Source organism: Thrips palmi, unplaced genomic scaffold, assembly GCF_012932325.1.
Source record: "Thrips palmi isolate BJ-2018 unplaced genomic scaffold, TpBJ-2018v1 HiC_scaffold_18, whole genome shotgun sequence".
In the NCBI taxonomy this organism is placed as follows: domain Eukaryota; kingdom Metazoa; phylum Arthropoda; class Insecta; order Thysanoptera; family Thripidae; genus Thrips; species Thrips palmi.
Genome location: NW_023144627.1, coordinates 17,508,287 through 17,529,742, shown reverse-complemented (window position 1 = coordinate 17,529,742; position 21,456 = coordinate 17,508,287). Strand labels below are relative to the sequence as shown.

Sequence of the window (21,456 nt, the reverse complement as noted above, 5' to 3'; positions counted from 1 at the left end):
CGTGCTTTCCGCGCGGCCCCCGCTGACTGGCACACTGCCCGACCCGCGCCGTTTCTGTGCTTTTGCGCACGTTTTGCGTTTTGTGGATTTCGTCGCAATTTGGTGCGCGCGGGGCAGCAAGCCAAGCGACGCCAAGCGGCTCAATGAATCCACGCGCTCGCCTCGGTCAGCCAATAGCAGCCCAAACGCGGTACGCCACTGGCAAAAAAAAGGATAAACACTAAAAAGTGTCTTCACGCTTTAATTTTTTTTTTTTTAATTTCAAAGCAACTATCCCAGTGTACTATACCAGCCAACCTTCCGACCACACCGCGACTTTCTCTCATCCTTTCGTCACTGACGGTCACCGAGGCCCCGCACGCAAAAATCCGTCGTCGGCTATGAAAATTTGAGGCGTGCAAAAATGTTGGCTATGAGAAGCTCAACAATGCACTCAGTACACTGTATACGGCGCTTACTCACAAGTGCACTTTTCAGAGAGTTTCCTCGGACGAGTACACTCCCACGACCCCTGACAAACTGAGGGCCAGGTCAACTCGGGGGTAACTCGGGGGTAACTCGGGGGTAACTCAGGGGTAACTCGGGGGTAACTCGGGGGTAACTCAAGGGGAAGTCGGGGGGAACTCGGGGGGAAGTCGGGGGGAACTCGGGGGGAACTCGGGGGGAAGTGGGGGGGAACTCAGGGGCAAGTCGGGGGAACTCGGGGGGAACTCGGGGGCAAGTCGGGGGGAACTCAGGGGTAACTCGGGGGCAAGTCGGGGGGAACTTGATCGACTCGTCCAAACACTAGAAATACGCTCCAAACTAGCACCGTTGCCTTTGTCTCGTTGCCCCGATTCTAAAAGTGCCCCTACTTGCCCCTCTAGCTCAGCGGTTCCCAACCTTGGGGTCGCGACCCCAAATGGGGTCGCGAAAAAATTTTGAGGGGTCGCGGCGAGGTGGCTGGGGTCGCCTGGGGTCGCGGTGGTTTCCCGGCTGGCCCACACGCCGAGCACTGGCTGCTTAAATGCCGCAAAGTTGATCAAAACGGTCACAAATGTGTGAAAAAGATCGTGTTTTGGGTCGACTTTAAGCATCCACTGCTTCTGATCCGAGGCGGTAAATCGCCCTCCCTCAACGGGCAATTGGTCTTTGGACCTTCCTTTTGCATGCCTTTGTTACGGAGTGCAATTATCTGCCTCAGTTTTGGGAAACAGTACTGCCGCAAAGTTGGTCTAAACAGTCACAAATGTCTGTGAAAATCGTGTTTTTGGGGCCCACTTTAAGCATCCACTGCGTCTGATCCGAGGCGGTAAATCGCCCTCCCGCAACGGTCAATTGGTCTTTAGACCTTCCTTTAGCATGCCTTTGTTACGGAGTGCGATTATCTGCCTTAGTTTGGGAGCAGTTTTGCCGCAAAGTTGATCAAAACGGTCACAAATGTCTGAAAAATTGTGTTTTGATCAACTTTGTGGCAAAACTGCTCCCAAACTAAGGCAAATAATCGCACCCCGTAACAAAGGCATGCAAAAGAAAGGACCAAAGACCAATTGCCCGTTGACGGAGGACGATTTACCGCCTCGGATCAGACGCAGTGGATGCTTAAAGTCGGCCCAAAACACGATTTTTCACAGACATTTGTGACTGTTTAGACCAACTTTGCGGCAGTACTGCTTCTAAACTGAGGCAGATAATTGCACTCCGTAACAAAGGCATGCAAAAGGAAGGTCCAAAGACCAATTGCCCGTTGAGGGAGGGCGATTTACCGCCTCGGATCAGAAGCAGTGGATGCTTAAAGTCGACCCAAAACACGATCTTTTTCACACATTTGTGACCGTTTTGATCAACTTTGCGGCATTTAAGCAGCCAGTGCTCGGCGTGTGGGCCAGCCGGGAAACCACCGCGACCCCAGGCGACCCCAGCCACCTCGCCGCGACCCCTCAAAATTTTTTCGCGACCCCATTTGGGGTCGCGACCCCAAGGTTGGGAACCGCTGAGCTAGAGGGGCAAGTAGGGGCACTTTTAGAATCGGGGCAACGAGACAAAGGCAACGGTGCTAGTTTGGAGCGTATTTCTAGTGTTTGGACGAGTCGATCAAGTTCCCCCCGACTTGCCCCCGAGTTACCCCTGAGTTCCCCCCGACTTGCCCCCGAGTTCCCCCCCGACTTGCCCCTGAGTTCCCCCCCACTTCCCCCCGAGTTCCCCCCGAGTTCCCCCCGACTTCCCCCCGAGTTCCCCCCGACTTCCCCTTGAGTTACCCCCGAGTTACCCCCGAGTTACCCCTGAGTTACCCCCGAGTTACCCCCGAGTTACCCGCGAGTTGACCTGGCCCTCAGTTTGTCAGGGGTCGAGTGTTCTCAGATGTGCGTACACTGTTAAAAAAAATCTGAAAATTCAGACCACTTTTGTCAGACTTGGTGGTCTGAATTCATTTTTCAGACTTGTTTCAGACTGCTTGTCTGAAAATTTAGCCTTTCGGTATGAAAAATGCAACCTGACCATCTTAAAACTTGAATTCAGATCAGCACAGTCTGAAAATTTTGACAGTTAAGTCTGAAAATTCAGACCAACCCAAGATTTCGTTTGTCCGCTAGATGGCGCACGTGTTGTGAGACATATCTCCTTCTGTTTAAAAGGCGTCTGATGCGAAAATAGACAAATTAAAAAGTTTAAAATTGACAATACTTAATCGGCCATATGAGAACTATTCTCTGCTGCAAGATTTATCTCCGTACTATGGGTGGGAGTTGAACAATTCACATTTTAATTTACCTCTCGCGGGTGGCTCCGTGTCGCCATTTCCTTGGGAGCCGCAGGCCGGCCCCTCGAAAGTCAGGGAGAAGTCGCAAGGATCTTTTTCCCAAATACAATTTTTAATCGATGACGTCCTCTTTGGAGGACTTCATACGCTTGAGATGGTTCCAATGTTCTAATTCACATGGCACGGACCTTAATATTTGCTATCTCCATACAGGTCTGAATGTTCAGACCACCAAGTCTTAAATGTAAGACTCGCCAGTTCTTAACTTTCAGACCATCTAAATGGTCTGAATTTTCAGACCTCAAGTCTGTTAATAACTTCTGACCAATTTTGTCTGAATTTTCAGACTTTTTTTTTAACAGTGTACACGCTGACGAGAGTGAGTACACTGTGAGTACCCTTTTGCAAACGTGCCCTTTCCCTTCCAAGGACGTCCAAGGACGCGCAAGGACGGCCCCTCGGTAATGAGGGCTATTTCATATCAAGCGGCACTGCACTGGGGCCCCTTCGGCCCGCCACGCTGTGGGCGCCACGCTGTGGGCGCCACTCTGCGGACCGCCTTCGAGACTTGGAGCGGGAGGCGTCGACTCTCTCGCACTCGCGGGGCGTCCCGTTCAGGTGCGAGAGAGACAGAGCATCCGCCGCTCGGAATCGGCCCGCCGGGCGCCGCTCTGGCTGCGCGGGCTGCGGGGCGCACAGTGGGCCAGAACACCGATGGAGGCGGCCAAAACTCTACACGCGTTTTGAGCTCCAAGAGTCGCTAAAGGGAATCGAACCGAACGTGTGACCCCACCAATGGATTCCCCGTTCGGAGAGCAATCCATTGGTGGGGTCACACGTTCGGTTCGAGTCCCATTCAGCGACTCTGGAGCTCCAAAACGCGTCCAGAGTTTTGGCCGCCTCCACCGGTCTTCTGGCCCACTGTGAGGCGCGCTGCGCAATGCCCGCCTGGCTAGGCGTTTGGGACTCGCATCACAACGATCGCCAGCTAGCAGTGCCTGCCAGCCTGCAGACTGATTCTGAGAGCCGTTTTCGCCGCTGCCTCTCTCGCGCCCTACACTGGACGCCCCGTGAGTGCGAGAGAGACGGAGCAGCGAAAACGGCTCTCGGAATCAGTCTGCGAGTCTGCTGCCTGAGCGCGCCGTGCCCGCGGCCGCGAGGTACGCGAGGTCACTCATATCATCGCGCGAGCGCCCCGCCCCGCTCCGCCGCCGCCGGGCTGGGGCTGCGCGACGCGGGGAGGGACCGGGTTCGAATCCCCGCGCCGCCGCGACGCTTTTCCTTCCTGCGGTCAGTGCGGGACGCGGCGCGGGCGGTGCCGGGGGCAGTGCGGTGCCGGCCAGGCAGGCCATGGTCCAGTGGAGGCTGTTTTCTGGGTCGCTAGTCCCCGGCCCCGACCCCCGCCCCGTCCCCCCCCCGCCCCCTCCGGCGCGCTGCCCCCGCTGCCCCTTGGCCCGGGGAGCTATGGACGGCCACCGCAGCACCGCGGCACCCCGCTGACGTAACGCCGGCGCGGTGCGGCGCGGTGCGGCGAGGTGCGCCACCCACTGCCCGGCCCGTCGGCTCGGCCCGTCGGCCCGGCCGCTCAGTTTTTCGGCGAGCCTACTTCCTCGCCTCCTACGCAAGGTCCAGCCGCACAGTGGGCCAGAAGACCGGTGGACGCGTTTTGAGCTCCAGAGTCGCTAAATGGGACTCGAACCAAACGTGTGACCCCACCAATGGCTTGCTCTCCGAACGAGGAATCCATTGGTGGGGTCACACGTTCGGCTCAAGTCCTGCTTTAGCGACTCTGGAGCTCAAAACGCGTCAAGAGTTTTGGCCGTCTCCACCGGTCTTCTGGCCCACTGTGAGCCGGCCGGCCGAACGCGGGCCGCTGGGTTCATGTCGTCGCGCAAGCAGCCGAACAATGTTTTCGACGCGTTCTGTGTCCGTCGCACCCACCGGCCCTCCAGTAGGGGTGCCTCACCAGAGGGATTCTCCAAGCCCAAGCACAAGTCGAGGCCAAGAGGATTTCTCAGGGTCAAGGCCATTTTCTTTTGGGGTAACTTAATTTCGTCTGCAGGGTCAGGCTAAGCCCGAGGTAAAGTTAGGCCGAACGGAGTTCTCTTGTGACTAGGTGAGGGCAGGTTCGGTTCACAGAGCGCGCAGAGCGCGCAGAGCGTATCGGGTGTAGCGGGCTCCCTCTTAAAACGCGGTGTTAATTGCCGCAGTCGAGTGTGGGTTATTGCCCCATCGGACGGAACCAGTCAAGCACAGCCGCCTGCCTCTCTGTCTCTGTCGCACTCGTGGAGCGGCCCGTCGAGTGAGTGAGTGAGAGAGAGAGAGAGAGAGAGAGAGAGAGAGAGAGAGAGAGAGAGAGAAGAGAGAGAGAGAGAGAGAGAGAAGTTCCTTATTTCGCCGTCATTGTTGGGGGCGTCGGGATCGGCATTGGGCCACCGAGGGACGCAGCTGCCCAGCCTGCTGCACAGCCTGCTGCAGACTGATTCCGCGAGTCGTTTTCGTCGCTCCGTCTCTCTCGCACCTACGAGGGAGTCCCCACGAGTGCGAGAGAGACAGAGCGACACGCGTGGTGTGCGTCATGGCAAAGCGTCGCAAAGCGTCTCAAAGCGTCGCGGAGGGCGACGCCGTGACGTCACGGCTTCACTTTCACTGAGAGCACCGCGAGGCATTGCCGCGAGGCCTCGGACTGTCTGGGACTGTCTATTAGACGGCCAGGGCGGCGTTTAGGCCGCCAGGCCGCCAGGCCGCAGGCACACTCATTCCGAGAGTCTCGCTCTGTCTCTCTCGCACTCATGGGGCGTCCCGTGTAGGTGCGAGAGAGACAGAGCGACGAAAACGACTCTCGGAATGAGTCTGCAGGCCGCCGAGGGCGAGTCCCCCACCGCCCCGCGCCCCGCCCCGCGCCCCGCCCCGCGCCCCGCAGTGCCGTTGCCGTGTGAGACAATCGGCACATTTTTATTTCGAGAGACTCGGGAATGCCGACGGGCTGCGTCGCTGCGTCACGGGCCTAGAGCATAATGGGCGCCGCGACGGCCGCGCAGCCGCGAAGCCGCGAAGGGGACGTCGAAGGGGCGTGGACGGCCAGGACTAGGCCAGTGAGCACGACGGCGTGGAGGACGAGGAGGACGAGGCCGAGGGCGGCGAGGAGGACGACGGCGTGGGGGACGGCGAGGGGATGATGACGACGAGGACGACGGCGAGGATGACGACGGCGAGGATGACGACGGCGAGGAAGACGACGACGACGAGGACGACGACGGCGAGGAAGACGACGACGACGGGGACGACGACGAGGACAATCGCGATGGCTAGAACGCCGCGGACGACGGCGTCGAGGATCGAGTCGAGGATGCACAAGGACGCCGAGGACGGGGACGCCGAGTGCGCGCGAACGTGGAGGAATGTGCATAGCTTGGCACGCACAGGAAACAGCGGTCCGCCGCCACTTGATACTGAGATGAGATGCCGTTCGCGGAGACTACGGAGACTGCCCAGTCCGCGGCGCGGCATGCCGCTGCAGCGCGGCTGTCGCAAGGTTCGATCCTGCACACTGATTCCGAGGGTCCATTTCGTCGCTACGTCTCTCTCGCACTCAAGGGGCGCCCTGTACAGGTGCGAGCGAGACGGAGCGACGACTGCCGGAATCGGCATGCTGATCAAGGACCCCGTCGGCTCGGACCCGCGACCCGCGCGCGGCTTTTCGCTGCGTAAGGAAGCTTGTCGAAACGCCTGTCGGACTGTCGGCCGGTGGTTCGCGCCCGCCGCGCGGCCCATTTTTTTCCTCCTTGCCTTTTCAATGTTGCCTGTTTTTTTATTTCAGTCTTTTTGTGCTCTTCGGCCGCGCGGCCCTTGCTTCTTTTATTGTTACAGTAAATACGTTGCGTTGTTCTGTCTGAGTGGGCTGAGCCGCTGAGCGTGCCAGACTGACCAGAGGGGCGGGGTGGGTACGCCGCGGTACGCCGCGGTACGCCGTCACTTAGCAGTGGTGGAGTCCTGTACAGATAAGTCATGCCCTATCTCACTCCAGCCCGGCGAGCCCGGCTGTGTAAGTGTGTGACAAGGATGGCCAGCGCGTTGGTGGCGCAACGCTGTTACACTCATGTAATGCATGACATGCGGCTCTCCAAATTGCGGCTCAGCGTCGTCCGTCTGTGTGTCTGTCTGCATGCCTGTCCGTCTGTCCGTCGGCGTCCTTCCGCCCCGCGGGCCGCGGACAGCCTCAGGCGTGTCCCGCCTGACCTACACGACGGCCCGCCGGCCTGCCCCGCCGGCCTGCCCCGCCGGCCTGCCCCGCCGGCCTGCCCCGCCGGCCTGCCCCGCCGGCCTGCCCCGCCGGCCTGCCCCGCCGGCCTGCCCCGCCGGCCTGCCGCCGCCTGCCCGCCGGCCTGCCCCGCCGGCCTGCCCCGCCGGCCTGCCCCGCCGCGCCTGCCCCGCCGGCCTGCCCCGCCGGCCTGCCCCGCCGGCCTGCCCCGCCGGCCTGCCCCGCCGGCCTGCCCCGCCGGCCTGCCCCGCCGGCCTGCCCCGCCGGCCTGCCCCGCCGGCCTGTCCCGCCATCGCGCTGACGGCTGTCGTGTAGGTCCTGATCCTGAATGACTTGAAACAAGTTCAAATAATGTCTGACCCGCCGCCGCGCCACGGCTACACTGCCGTACAATTCTTTTGCCTCGCGCGCCGCGCGGTCCAGCAACAGTGGCCACTGACCACCGCACAGTGGGTCAGAAGATTGGCACAGGCGGCCAAAACTCTTGACGCGTTGAGCTCCCAGAGACGCTTAATAGGGCTCGAACCGAATGTGTGACCCTATCAATGGGTTCCCCGTTCGGAGAGCAACCCACAGGCGGGGTCTCATGCTCGGTTCGAGTCCCATTTAGCGACGCTGGAGCTCAAAACGCGTCCGGGATTTCGACCGCCGCCACCGGTCAACTATGCATCACCAGGCCAGTTTCGTCCCAATAGTCGTGGGCGTATACAGCCCATACATCGTAACCTTAGCAGCGGGCGTTTAAACCCCGTCGTTGTCAGACGCAGCGTTTCTTTGCGGTATTTTTAGCCAACTATTGCACTAGCGAGGCATTCTTGTTTGTCTGGCTCTGCGGCGCTCTGCGGTCATCAGATCGGCCCCCTCCCCCACTTTTTTCTAGAATGACACGCCGCGACCCGCTATGAAGCGCTCCAAAAAGGGGGCGGGCTGATTGGGCATAGGGCAAGCCGCGCTCCACACAATACTTCTCCATTGTTCTGGCGGGCCTGGCGCGGCGGTTACATGACGCCGCCCAGCCCAGCCCAGCCTAGCCGGCCGGTCGATCGTGTCCAGGCCGTCCGGGCCGTCCGGGCGGACCGACCACTTTTGAGAGGACGCCAGCGGAGGAGGACACCGGAAACGGGGTCAGTCGTGCGCGCCGTCCGCGCCGTCCGCGCCGGCCAGGCGGGCCGCGGCCGATGATTCAAAAACAAGGCGCCCAAATTGGGGCCCCGCCGCGCGCCGACGAGGGCTTCGACGGCCGGTTGACGGGGCGGCTCATTTTCTGTTTCTTCTCGAGATGAATCGACGTGCAGTGGGGGACGCTGGAGGGCGCCCGGAGGTCCGGCCGCGCCGAGGCCCTGATGGCCATCGACGCCGAGGTCGTGGGGCTCGGTGGGCCGTCGACGCCGAGGTCGTGGGGCTCGGTGGGCCGTCGACACCGAGGTCGTGGGGCTCGGGGGCCGTCGACGCCGGGGTCGCAGGGGTCCGCGACGCCCGCCGAGGCCAGATTCAAATCGCCGCCTTCAAAACGCGCGTGTCACGCACGCCGAGTACTCACAACGAAACTCGCGCCCGATAAAACCAAACGAGATGCACTCCTTTTAACAACGGCGGGCGATGTGCGTGACGGCGGTAACGCCCCGGCCGCGCGATTCGCGAGACTCGGCGCACCGGGATAGGCCTCTCGAGCGGCACGGCGTGGCACGGCACGGCGCGGCGCGGCGCGGCGTGGCGGGCCACACCCAGCCCGCCCGGCCCGGCCCGCTCCACGCCTGCTGGCCGCGGCTAGAAGCAGGCAGGCAGGCAAGCCGCGGATTGCGCAGTTCCGCTAAAATACTCTTCCTCTCCATGTGGCCCGCGGCCCGCCCGGCCCGCCCGAGGCGCGAGGATCGAAAGGGGGAGGGGGGAGGTACGCGGCTATCCGGGTGGTAGGCGCCGCACGGACTGCCAAAAAAAAGGGGGAAAGGAAAAGGGATTTCCCGGAAGCTGGCGGCGAACGCCTGCACTGCGTCGGGTAGGCCGGCCCGTAACGCAGACGAGTGCGGCGGGGTGCCTACGCTGCCCCCTGTGCTTACGGTGTGCGGCCGGCCCTGCAGCCGCCGCGCCGACGACGGCCGCTCGTTTAAACCTTGTTCGGATTTTTTGTGGTTTCTTCTGGCGCTCCGCTCCGCCCCGCCCCGCCCCACCCCGCCCCGCCCCCGCCAGCTTGTCGACCTCGTTCTTCTTCCTCGTCGCTAAAGGGCTTTTGATCGTAGATCATCCGGGAATGCATGAGGTGCATCAGGTGCTCGCCGCCAGGTAAGCAGCCTCCCCCCCCCTCTCCTCATCCTCCCGCTGCTCGGCGCCTCGAAAATAAATCAGTAAGCCAAGCAATGCAATGGCGCCAGTGTTACCGGCAGTCCGTGACGCAACTCGCACTCCTTGGCCATGCCCGGCCCTCGGCCTGGCCATGCCTTGGCGGCGGGTGGACGCCGGCGTCAAAAGCACGCCGCGTGCTCCCTGCGAGCCCTGCGCCCTCGCCGCCTGCCGCCCTGTCTCTCTCGCACTCACGGGGCCGCTGCGAACTGCGTGCGGGTGCGCGAGGGACAGGGCGACGGCGGGGAAGCGAGGGACGACAACAAGGGCGCGGATCAGCTGTTTGTAACGAGCGTGGAGGCGGCCAAAATCCGGCACGCGTTTGGAGCTCCACAGTCGCTAAATGGGACTCGAACCGAACGCACGACCCTCCGCATTCGGCTTTTGAAAGACCGCGTACGGCTTTTGAAAAACCGCATACGGCTTTTGAAAAACCGCGTACGGCTTTTGAAAAACCGCATACGGTTTTTGAAAGACCGCGTACGGCTTTTGAAAGACCGCGTACGGCTTTTGAAAAACAGCATACGGCTTTTGAAAAACCGCATACGGCTTTTAAAAAACCGCATACGGCTTTTGAAAAACCGCCTACGGCTTTTGAAAAACCGCATACGGCTATTGAAAAACCGCATACGGTTTTTGAAAAACCGCATACGGCTTTTGAAAAACCGCATACGGCTATTGAAAAACCGCATACGGCTTTTGAAAAACCGCATACGGCTTTTGAAAAACCGCATACGGCTTTTGAAAAACCGCATACGGCTATTGAAAAACCGCATACGGCTTTTAAAAACCGCATACGGCTTTTGAAAAACCGCATACGGCTTTTGAAAAACCGCATACGGCTTTTGAAAAACCGCATACGGCTATTGAAAAACCGCATACGGTTTTTGAAAAACCGCATACGGCTTTTGAAAAACCGCATACGGCTATTGAAAAACCGCATACGGCTTTTGAAAAACCGCATACGGCTTTTGAAAAACCGCATACGGCTATTGAAAAACCGCATACTGCTTTTGAAAAACCGCCTACGGCTTTTGAAAAACCGCATACGGCTATTGAAAAACCGCATACGGCTTTTGAAAAACCGTATACGGCTTTTGAAAAACCGCATACGGCTTTTGAAAAACCGCATACGGCTATTGAAAAACCGCATACGGCTATTGAAAAACCGCATACGGCTATTGAAAAACAGCATACGGCTTTTGAAAAACCGCATACGGCTTTTGAAAAACCGCATACGGCTATTGAAAAACCGCATACGGCTTTTGAAAAACCGCATACGGCTTTTGAAAAACCGCATACGGTTTTTGAAAAACTGCATACGGCTTTTGAATGACACCAATGGTTTGCTCTCCGAATGAGGGATCCATTGGTTCACACGTTCGGTTCGAGTCCCATTTAGCGACTCTGGAGCTCCAAACGCGTCCCGGATTTTGGCCGCCTCCACCGCCCCATGGGAACACCCACGTGATATCCACGTTGCATCCACGTGCAATAGGTGGATTAGGTGGATGGATTTTTTCCACCCAAAATCGACGTAGAGCGTTCGTCGATTTCGCAGCGAAATAATTACTGCAAGAATTCAACGTCGATTCCACGTCGATATTGCAGCGAACGAGAGACGCTGTAGATCGACACCGATTCCACGTCGATTTTACAGCGATATAAACGTTGCTAAAATTCGACATCGCTTCCACGTCGATTTTGAGTCGAAGAAAGAGTTGCTGCGGATCGACGTTTAATCCACGTCGATCGTTTGTGGATTGTATAATCGTTGCGTATGTTCAGCCGCAAACACTAATTGGATAGGAAACAACTGTTAAAATGCCGTGCACCGCTTCCAAGTCAAGACTGTTCCCCAGCTTGAGGAGAAAATCCGCTAGAACGTTGTAGAAAGCCCGGGTCTACCAAGGTGCGCGAGAAGCGCGAGGCACATCGCCCGCCTTCGCATCGTCCCTCAGCTGGCTTCGTGGCGCAGTTGGTAGCGTTGCGGTGCCGTAAGGCACTGGTCCTGGGTTCGAATCCCGGGGAACAAAGAACGTCCTGTCAACGATTCGTCGAGTGCGAAGGTAGCAAATAAGTAACACAGTCTAAACAACAAATGCAAAAAAAAAAAAGTTTTGTTTTGAAGAAGGTGAACATTTTACAAAAATATTGATCGGTGAACTAATCCACGTCCCATCCACGCCGCCTCGCGCGTCACTTAAGGCTCGATGTCGACTCGACGATACACGTCGATTCGACGTGGGCAGTCAACATCCCCTCAACGTCGCATCCACGCTCATGTTCCCATGGGGCGGTCGTCTGGCCCACTGTGCGGCGTGCACCTCCAGCAGCACCGGGACCTGCGCGACCTTAATCAGTGTCCCCGGAGACCTTGCGAAGCCTGGCGGAGTCGCGGGTTCGGCGGGCCGGCCTCTGTCTCTGTCGCACCCACGGCCACGCCCCGGCGCCGCCCCGGCCCAGCAATTGACGCGCCAAAAGTAACAACAACAACAACAACAACAACAATGACGGTAATGCTCGCGCGGACAGCAGCACGGCAGCGCGGCTCCTTGACACTCTTGCGGCTTTCTTGTTTAAATAACGCCGCGCCCGTCGCGTCACCCATTCCCACCGCATTCACCGAATCGCAGATTCGCAGATTGCGGGACACTGATGACGTTACGTCACGCCGCCCCGCCTCCTCTTGCACTGATCGCGCAGGACGGCCCCGTAGAAAGATCGAGTGCCGGTTTCCCCCCCAGAGCCGGCCCGCTGTGCACCCAGGCAGTGCCACGCAGCGCCACGCAGTGCGGCATTCGCGGACGAGGTACCGAACGCTCTGTCCTCCGAAACTGACGGTCAGCCGTAGGGAAAAGAGAGACAGAAGCAGTGCACTAAACAATTTGCTTTCAAATTAATAACCGGTTCGCAGTATTCCCATTCCAATGTTACCGAATCTGATTCGCACTGAACAAATGATGACGCGTTAGGGTAAACTGTTCCCGTTACAGAATTCTCATGCAAATCGCGCAAGTGTCGTTTAAAAAAAGAATCTAGTGTCTTTTTGTCCAGTTTTAGAATTTTGAGCACTGATTCGTGATCGCAAGCTCTTGACGTGACAGAATTTGGGAACGGGCCAATTTGTCTCCCTCTGGTTACGGAATGTTGTATCAAGGCGTTACGAAGCATATTATTTTTTAGCAGTGCTCGGCGAATCAGCTCGCAGGGCTCGGCTCGGCTCGGCCGCCAGGATGCGTTCCAGACTCACGCGCCGCGGCGCAACGACGCAGCGAGCGTCTCCTGCGACCGTCTCGGACCATCCTCTGACCGTCCCCGACCGGCCGGCCGGTAAAAACAATAATTACGCGCGAAAACATCGACAGCCTACCAGAAATAAGCGTTTTCCTGTCGGCGAGAATAATGAGGAGCAGAAGATATTGTGCCTGTTTTTGTCGCTGATGTGTCTGGAGGGCCGTGCAACCGAACGGCACCATCCTCGGTTCCAGGATGCAGCTTCTGCAAAGCCACAACGTGACCAACACACTGACTTTCAGACGGTGACAGGTTGCGCAGCCGTAGGACCAAGATTAGTTTGTAATCAGGATCGACTTAATAGGCTTCTTCTGCGCTTCCACTGGGCTTTCCAGGGCTTACAACGGTCTTCATCTGGGTTTGATTTTCTCTGGACTCCATGGACTTTCTCTGAGCTTCCTCTGAGCTTTTTCCGGGCTTCCTCCGGACCGGCGGGGCGGCGCAGGGCGGGCCGCCGGCCGGCCTCAGGACGGCCTTGCGCGCGAAACCGCACGGCGACGCGTCGGCATGGCCCATGGCGCACAGTGGGCCAGAAGACCGGCGTGGCATGGGCGGCAGCCTTTAGCCTTTTTAACGAAAAACCTGCTCGAAATGAAACCCCGCCCACCGGCCCGGCCAAGGCACTGAGTCGTTTTCGTCGCTCTGTCTCTCGCACCTGCACGGGACGCCCCATGAGTGCGAGAGAGACAGAGCCACCGTGGCGAAAGGCGACGCGCTTTACGGCCCAACTTCCAGTGCCAATCCGCTCGACAAGTGCGAGACAAAGACAGTCGGGGGCGGATCCAGATTTTGGTTAGGGAGGGGGGAGAAGTAGCAAAAGTTGCCAGCTAACCTAACCAAACCTACACTCAAAGGGCCAAAGTGAGGCAATATTTGCATACCTTTCAATGGGAAGACACCTTCTCTCTCTCTCTCTCTCTCTCTCTCTCTCTCTCTCTCTCTCTCTCTCTCTCTCTCTCTCTCTCTTTCGACGCCAGCAGCGGTCGCGCCACCACGTCGCCGCCGCCGTCGTGCAGAGCAGTGCAGAGCAGAGCGGGGAAGAAAGTTGATTACGCTCAATGGAAGCAATCGGTCTGGCCACGCACTGCAAGGGGAGAGAGAGAGAGAGAGAGAGAGAGAGAGAGAGAGAGAGAGAGAGATTGGGAATAAAGGAAGCCGGAGACGTTGATGTGAAATGACTGGCAAGGAATGGGAACTGATACTTCTTGGCGTCTTAATAATTCATTCTCGCCGCGCGTTTCGTGTGTGTGTGTGTGTGTGTGTGTGTGTGTGTGTGTGTGTGTGTGTGTGACTGATCCGTGATCCCCTCGATTCGACATAAAATAATTGCAATACTTATTATTGCAGGCATATAGTCATTGCCGCAACGACTCCGTAACCATGTTACGACTACGCAGTATCGCATAAGAAATTCCACATAAAATTGTCCTGTGGCAAATCTTAAAAAAAGGTAGAAAATTTTAAAAATTATAGCGAAAGTGTTCCGGGTATTTTTATAAAAATTGTTGGTGGGGCATTATAGACCTTTCCTTTTTTCCGTGCGTCCCGGGGGACACGCGCGCGGTGCCTCTGGGATCAATCAAAAGGCATTCAGCAGAAATGATGGAGTCATTAATGATTCGAAATGAATGAATGAATGAATAGTCGGCTGATGAGGGACGGAAGTGAAGGCGCTGCGTTGCCGATGCGTTGCCGCTCACAGACTCCGCTCTGCTTCGGCCACGCCACGCGTTTTCCTTTTCCTCACCGGATAAAAAGTGAAATGATAATCACTCCGCGCTGACAAGCGAGTTTTTCGAAAAAGAACAAAAGAGGAAGCACCAACAGCAGTAAGGCTCTCGCTAAGTTTCTATGCACATGATTTTTTTGTTAACATTTGAACAGAATGCAGCACGGATTTTCTGCGATTCCGCGTGCAAATTGGTTCGAGGCATTTCACATGCTCGAAATTTTGTGAGCAGACCGTGAACAAACCTGTACAAATCCATTAATAGAGTGTAGAAGCGGCAGTGGCGGGGCGGGTAGTGCCGACAGACGCCGGTGAACACACACGGAACCGTTCAGAAGTATAGCAGCTCGTGTTAAACCGCAAAGTAAATTTCTCTGCCGCGGTTCGCAGAGGTGCTAAGTCGACACGGCGCCGTGTACACACAGGTGAGCCCCCACCTGCCGGGCAGCGGCCTGCCCCCGCCGCCCCCGCCGCCCCCGCCGCCCCCCGCTCGGAACGTACACCGACCAGTGGCCAGCGCCAGGCCGCGCCAGGCTGCCCGGCCGCGGCGATGCAAGCACCCTTGGCCAAGGACGTTCTCCAGTGGCGCCCTCTACACTGCCGGCAACGGTGCGGTCGAAAAACAATTACGTGACAGACGTAACATGCATGCCGCCTGGCTTCGTGCCGCAAGCAGCGAGACAGGTTGCCAACTCACAGGGGGTTTCGGAACACTCAGAACTTTTCAAATTGCCGGTCTGAACTGAAATTTCCGACAGCAAGTCACGCTTTTCAGACACCAGGTCCACACTTGTTGTGTTCAATTTTGAACGAAACGTGGCCTTCTTTGTGAATGCGTGAACTTTTCGTACGAAAAACTGCAGGTACTTTTTCCTTTTTGGCGCTGAATCGCGCACAGATTTGTACGAAAAGTTGTGCATAATTCGTTTCATTTTATGAAGTTTTGCTTCAGGCCACCAAGTCAGACGAAACTGGTCTGAATTTTCAATTTTTTTAACCGTGTCAATCTTTTTTTTTTTCCACCAAACTACTTTTTGAAAACAACTTTTTTAAAAAAATTACTTACCTGAGAGGACTGCAGCCCAGCGCATGGTGTCATTGGGTCGGGTCCTGTGTCGGCCGGGTCACTTCCAATCTGCGGGCAAAACAAGGTTAGGTAAGGTTATTGCACGATCGGCTGGGCTTCGTCTTCAAACCACGTAACGACGCAGTCCTGCATTATTCACCACTTCGTGCATCTATCTAGTCTAGTCCGCGCAACCGGCGTGCCCAGCCTGCCCAGCCCAGCCTGCCCGCGTCCGGATTAGAATTTCCTCGCGGTCGATCGGCCGACGGGCCAATGGCGGCCCAGGAAAAAGGCGCCAAATTCAAAAATCGAAATTTCGCGGCGTTGTCTGCGGACACTGCGGAGACGGAGCGACAAAAAAGCCTCTCGAAAGCGTGAGGCATCGCGTGCAGAACGGTGCGTTGTGTGTGCGCGCGCAGTGGGCGAAGAAGCGCGACTTCGACCGCCACATTTCTCATACCCTGTTGGCCCAGTGTCGCCCCCCAGCGGCCGCCGCGTGAGATATCACGTCCAGAACCGTATGCAGAATCGGCTTATTGATGCGAGTCGAGTAGGCGAAGAGGCGTGCCTTTCGAACGGCACATCTTATATTTGCTCCGCGTCACTCGCTGTCCCCCTCCAGCGCGCTCTAGCGGTCGCTGTCGGGAACGCCGTCGCAAAGCATCGAGAGGAAGCAGTGCTTGGGGCCGAGTAGGATCAAGGGGAAAATCAATTTCGGTGTACAAATCCCATGAACTTCAGTCGAATTTCGATGAGTTGCAACCGAATTTTAATAAAGTTCAGTTGAATTTCGATGGATTTCAGTCAAATTTCGGATGGTATCGAAGCTTGTGTTCTACCTGCGCACACGCACAGGCTCTACCTAGCCCAACACTCTAGGGCACACAAGCAAGGACAACAACACTTTCACACATACACAACATACACCAACATTCAGTCCCCAGTCACACACACACACACACACACATCAGCGCACTCACACGGGCGCGTGCAAACAGACACACGCACGCGGCACTACTGGCTAATGGGTTCCGAATAGCACACGGGGGTACACACACACACACACAGAGGCCTACAGTGCACCTTGCCGGAAACGGCTTGTTCGTTGCTGGCCGCCCCCAGCGGATGTCGGATTCCAAGCTATGCGTCTGACTTGGCCATAGGCTTGGCCATAGCCCTAGCCAGTGGGCTAGAAGAATGGCGCAAGTGGCTAAAACTCCGGACGCGCTTTGGCTCCAGAGTCGATAAATGGGACTCGAGCCGAACGTGTGACCCCACCAATGGATTTCTTCGTTCGGAGAGCAATCCATTGATAGGGTCAGACGTTCGGTTCGAGTCCCATTTAGCGACTCTGGAGCTCAAAACTCGTCCGGGATCTCGACCGCCTCCATCGGTCTTCTGGCCCACTGTGCATAGGCCTGGCCACAGGCCTGGCCATAGGCTTGGCGGCATGTCGCTGGCCGCCGTGGGCTGCCCGTGTTGGGCTGCCAACCGAGCTGGCAGACACCGCACGGTGAAAATGGGAATTTGCACGGCGAGCGTGTTTTTCACGCTAGAAAGTCGAGCCTGCCTGGCGCTGCACAGTGGGCCAGAAGGCCGGTGGAGGCAGCCCAAACACTAGACGCGTTTTGAGCTCCAGAGTCGCTAAACAGGAGTCGAACCGAACGTGTGACCCCACCAATGGATTCGTCGTTCGAAGAGTAATCCATTGGTGGGGTCACACGTTCGGTTCGAGTCCTGTTTAGCGACTCTGGAGCTCAAAACGCGTCTAGAGTTTTGGCCGCCTCCGCCGGTCTTCTGGCCCACTGTGCGCCTGGCTGGTGGACTGCCTGACGGCCGGCTAAGCGCTATCCCCCCCCACAACGGCCACACAATAATGACACAATTCAACCAATTTTTACCCAACGTCTTTTCACGCACTAAATTTTGTACGAGACGCCACAGTTTCTTGTGCAAATGAAACCTTACGTACGATTTTCTTACGAATAACTGCGCAAAGTAGCTGCACGTTTTCGCTAAAAACCACGTGCGAATTCGTGTCGGAAAGTTGATCCCCACAGAACACCGCTACGTCTCGTGCAAAATTTGTACAAAAACATTGAGTGAGTGAGTTGGCAGGAATGCCGGGGAGGCCGGGTCGCGACGTGTCCATTATTGGTATGTCAATCTGTGGGTCAAGTGGGTAACGCAATGCTTATTGAGTGTCGAGCTCGGTGAAGTGGTGCCAACGTGACCTAGCCAATAGGCTTCGGTCCAGGTTCTTGCGCCAAGGTCAAACGCATCAATGGAAAGGAAAGTCGTTTTTACGACGACTGTTCTTTATGATTATTATTTCCACCAAAGTTAAACGGTTCGGCCTCTTTCAGCCCTGGTTTCCAAAGACCTCACTCTCGGTGCCCTCAACGGCTTGAGCTCACTGCAAAGCCGGTGGCAAGGTTGCTTGCCGCAAATTTGGCAAGCCGTTTTGAATGCCAAAAATTGGCAAGCTTTGGTCGGAAATCTTCATAAGCTTGCCAAAGTTTGGCAAGCTAGCTGGATGGTATTTCTTGGTATTTCTTGGTATTTCTTGGTATTTCTTGGTTACGTACAAAAAGTCCATTTAGCGTGCAGTGCCTAGTTAATATGCACCCCAATCCCGTAGGCAGCTTATGCAGTGGTGCATCGGTGATAAAACCGCTTCTTTTCTGCTCGGCTGAGGAGCCCTGCCCGGCCCTGCACTGTTAGATAAGAGTGGCGCTCACGCGAGCACGGCGGCTTATCAAACAGTGATGGCCAGCGGACCAATAATTACAGAGAAACCGGTTCTGTGCTGGACTTGGGTTGCATTGCCGCGCTTTTTCTGCCTTTTTTCTGGCGCTCTGGGGTCACTGCTTCGCGGCTTCGCGGTGCCTGGTGCTACTGTGGACGGCTAAACGGTTGTCGCAACGGCAGGGTACCCTTTGGGTGTAGCCGCGGGGCTCGGCCAGTCGGCCCGCAGACTCATTCCGAGAGTCGCTCTGTCTCTCTCGCACCTGTGCGGGACGCACCATGAGTGCGACGGAGCACAGGGGGCCAGAAGACCGGTGGAGGCGGCCAAAACTCTAGACGCGTTTTGAGCTCCAAGCCAAGCCAAGCCAAACTCGCGACCGCCCTTTTTCTGCGAGTCACCACACTGCTCAAGAACCGTCGAATTTGATTTCGCCACGACGCACTTCTAATTTCCCTTCGCAGTCCCTGCACTGGAAACTTTCCCAGATGACATTGCGTCATGCGCGCGGTGGCTGTGCCACTGTAATGAAAGGCGAGAGTTAATAAATAAGACAGCTGCTTGCCGGAACCATTGCACACACCGCCATTTACGCGCACAAAGCGGACGACGTGCATCAAGCAGACTGATTCCGAGAGTCGTCGCTCTGTCTCTCTCGCACTCGTGGGGCGCCCCTGTGAGGGTGCGAGAGAGACAGAGCGACGAAAACGTCTCTCAGTCTGTTGCAGCAAGCAGGCGGCATATCACACCGCACACCGGTCGGTGCATTGCGAGAACCGAAAGGCGCAGAAAGGAACTGAAAGAGGCGCCGTCGGTCTGGATTTCCGAACTGCCGAGCGAGGTGCCGAGTTTCGCCGCATTGTCTCCGTCGCGGTCATGGGGCTCTCCAAAAGGGTGCGAGAGGGACAGAGCTCGGGTGCATTGTCGTAATGTCCTCGGTGTGCACAGATACCTCAGCAGCGCCGGCATACAAAAATTACCCCTACAGTGTGTGGCGCGACCTACATCTCGAGCGAGCTCGCCCCGCGGTGGGGGTTCCCCAGAATTTGGCGTCCGGGGCAGGCTAGGTAGGCCAAGCCGCCAGACCACCGCCGCGCTGCTGATTTAGGACATGTGGGTCGTCCTGGGGGCTCGAGTCCTGGGCCCGGGTCCTGGGGACTCGAGTCCTGGCTCGCGGTGTCGTGGGACAACCGCAGGACCGAAAAGGCAATAACGGAGATGGCTGCCGCCTTACAGTGGCGCTGCCTTACAGTGCTCCGCCAGCCCCGCCTCGCCATCAAGCAGAGCACGTTAATTATCTGGATTTGGACCGCCTGGCAATTACAGTGTCGTCACTGGCCGCCGGCGCGGTCCTCTGACGGCGTCCTCTGGCGGCGTCCCCCTGCGACCCGCGACCCTCCCGCCGGCCGCACAGCGGATTTACCGCAGAAGATCGGCGGAGGCGGTCAGAACCCCGGACGCGTTTGGAGCTCCCGAATCGCTAAACAGGGCTCGAACCGAACGTGTGACCCCACCAATGGATTCCTCTCCGAACGAGGAATCCATTGGTGGGGTCACACGTTTCGGTACGAGTCCCAGTTGGCGACTCTGGAGTTTTAGCCGCTTACGCCGGTCTTCTGGCCCACTGTATTTCGTTGGCTGCCTCAAATGTTTTTGTATTTTTTCGCTTGTCACGAGACCGCCTTATAGGGCGCGAAACCGATCCTTCTCTTTCTGCGCGCCTTCTTTTTCAAGGACGCTTCCCACCCCGGCTGTCATGGGGCTGCTCGCAGACGCCGCGAGTACGTACGCCGCGGCACTGCCAGGGCACTGCTAGGCAGAGGCTCCGCTCGTTATGAAACGCATTGCGACAGCGCGGGGGGGGGGGATGAGGCGGAGTGGCCCAGCACCATCATCAGAGTATCGCCTGCACATCCACGCACGTCCATCCATACCCTGCCGATCGTCCAGCGCGCACGTGTCCGCGTGCTGACCCCGCGGGTGCATGCTGTCTCTCTCGCACCTTTGGATTCCCTACGGGACGCTCCGTGAGTGCGAGCGAGACAGAGCGACGAAAGCGCTGTCCGGAATGAGCCTCGGCTTTGGTCCTTGGCTGCATCGTCCAGTCGAGACTGGACAAGACTCCCTGTCTGAGGGTTTACGTTGTCGTGTCTGGTGCTTGCCATGGGTCAAAGGCACAGTGGGTTTACCAGAAGGCTGGGAGGCGGTCAAAGTCCCGGACGCGTTTTGAGCTCTAAATGGGACTCGAACCAAACGAGTGACCCCATAAATGGCTTGCTCTCCGAACGAGGAATCCATTGGTGGGGTCACACGCTCGAGTCCCGTTTGGCGACTCTGGAGCTCGCAAAACGCGGCTAGAGTTTTGGCCGCCAGTGCCGGTCTTCTGGCCCACTGTGGGCCGTGGGCTGCCATAATCGAACTGAGCGGCGTGGCCTCAGTGACGTGTGTGACAGGCAAGACGCCGGGGCACGCGCCGGCTAAACGGACGGATGGATGGACAGACAGACAGACAGACAGACAGACAGACAGACAGACAGACAGACAGTAGGACGGACATCACAAATCACAATGAGCAGGGCTGCCGGCCCACGACGTCATGCCGACCAGCAGGCAAAGCACTGGCAAAGCGACGCCTGGCGGAATTGTTTCGTCCAATTTCGTCCGCCCTGCCCTGCCGGCCCTGCCGGCCCTGCCCGCTGGACGTGGCTGGACATCTCGCCCGCGCGCTTGGACGCCGCGGACGGCTGTTTTTTGGGGTCAGGAAGACGGCCGGGGGAAATAATGTGAGCCAAGGCTGTGCGAGTATTCGAACCCGGGTCATGCAGCGGCGAGGAAGACGCAGCGATGAAGGCAACGGCACTATCACGGCCATTGGGGTAGAAAGGAAGGCCCATCTTTATTTCTGCCATACACGTTCGTGGAAATCGACAGAAAATGGTTGCCACGTCCGGGAGTTGAACCACAAAACTTCCGCCTGAATCCCACAACCAACGAATGGGAATGAATTTAAGACGAGATCCGAACCCGAGACGGGCAACAGGGTGGCGGCCCAGAAGTGTGCGGTTCGAACCGCTATCGTCCACGCGCTGGTGCTTTGCAAACCGCCGCCCGATTTCGGAGGATCGATTCATCGCTGTCTCTGTCGCTCTCACTGAGCTGCGAGAGAGACAGAGCGACGAGACCATCTTTCGGAATCAGGACCTGTTTATTTGACAGCGCGGCCGGCGCGGCGCTGCTGGAGCCCGCGGGGTGCGCAGGTCAGGACGGCTGGCGGCCAGGC

At 57.6% G+C, this 21,456-nt stretch overlaps 1 protein-coding gene across 1 annotated transcript in view; it reads right to left on the bottom strand.

Annotated features, from left to right (window-relative positions):
- LOC117644750 (histone-lysine N-methyltransferase 2D-like) overlaps nucleotides 1-21,456 on the bottom strand; it is a 47,244-nt gene that overhangs the window by 23,302 nt on the left and 2,486 nt on the right. Inside the window, exon 2 of the mRNA XM_034384364.1 lies at nucleotides 15,431-15,499. Coding sequence (XP_034240255.1) covers nucleotides 15,431-15,455 — 25 coding nt within the window. The 5' untranslated portion in view covers nucleotides 15,456-15,499. The remainder of the gene's footprint in view (nucleotides 1-15,430; nucleotides 15,500-21,456) is intronic.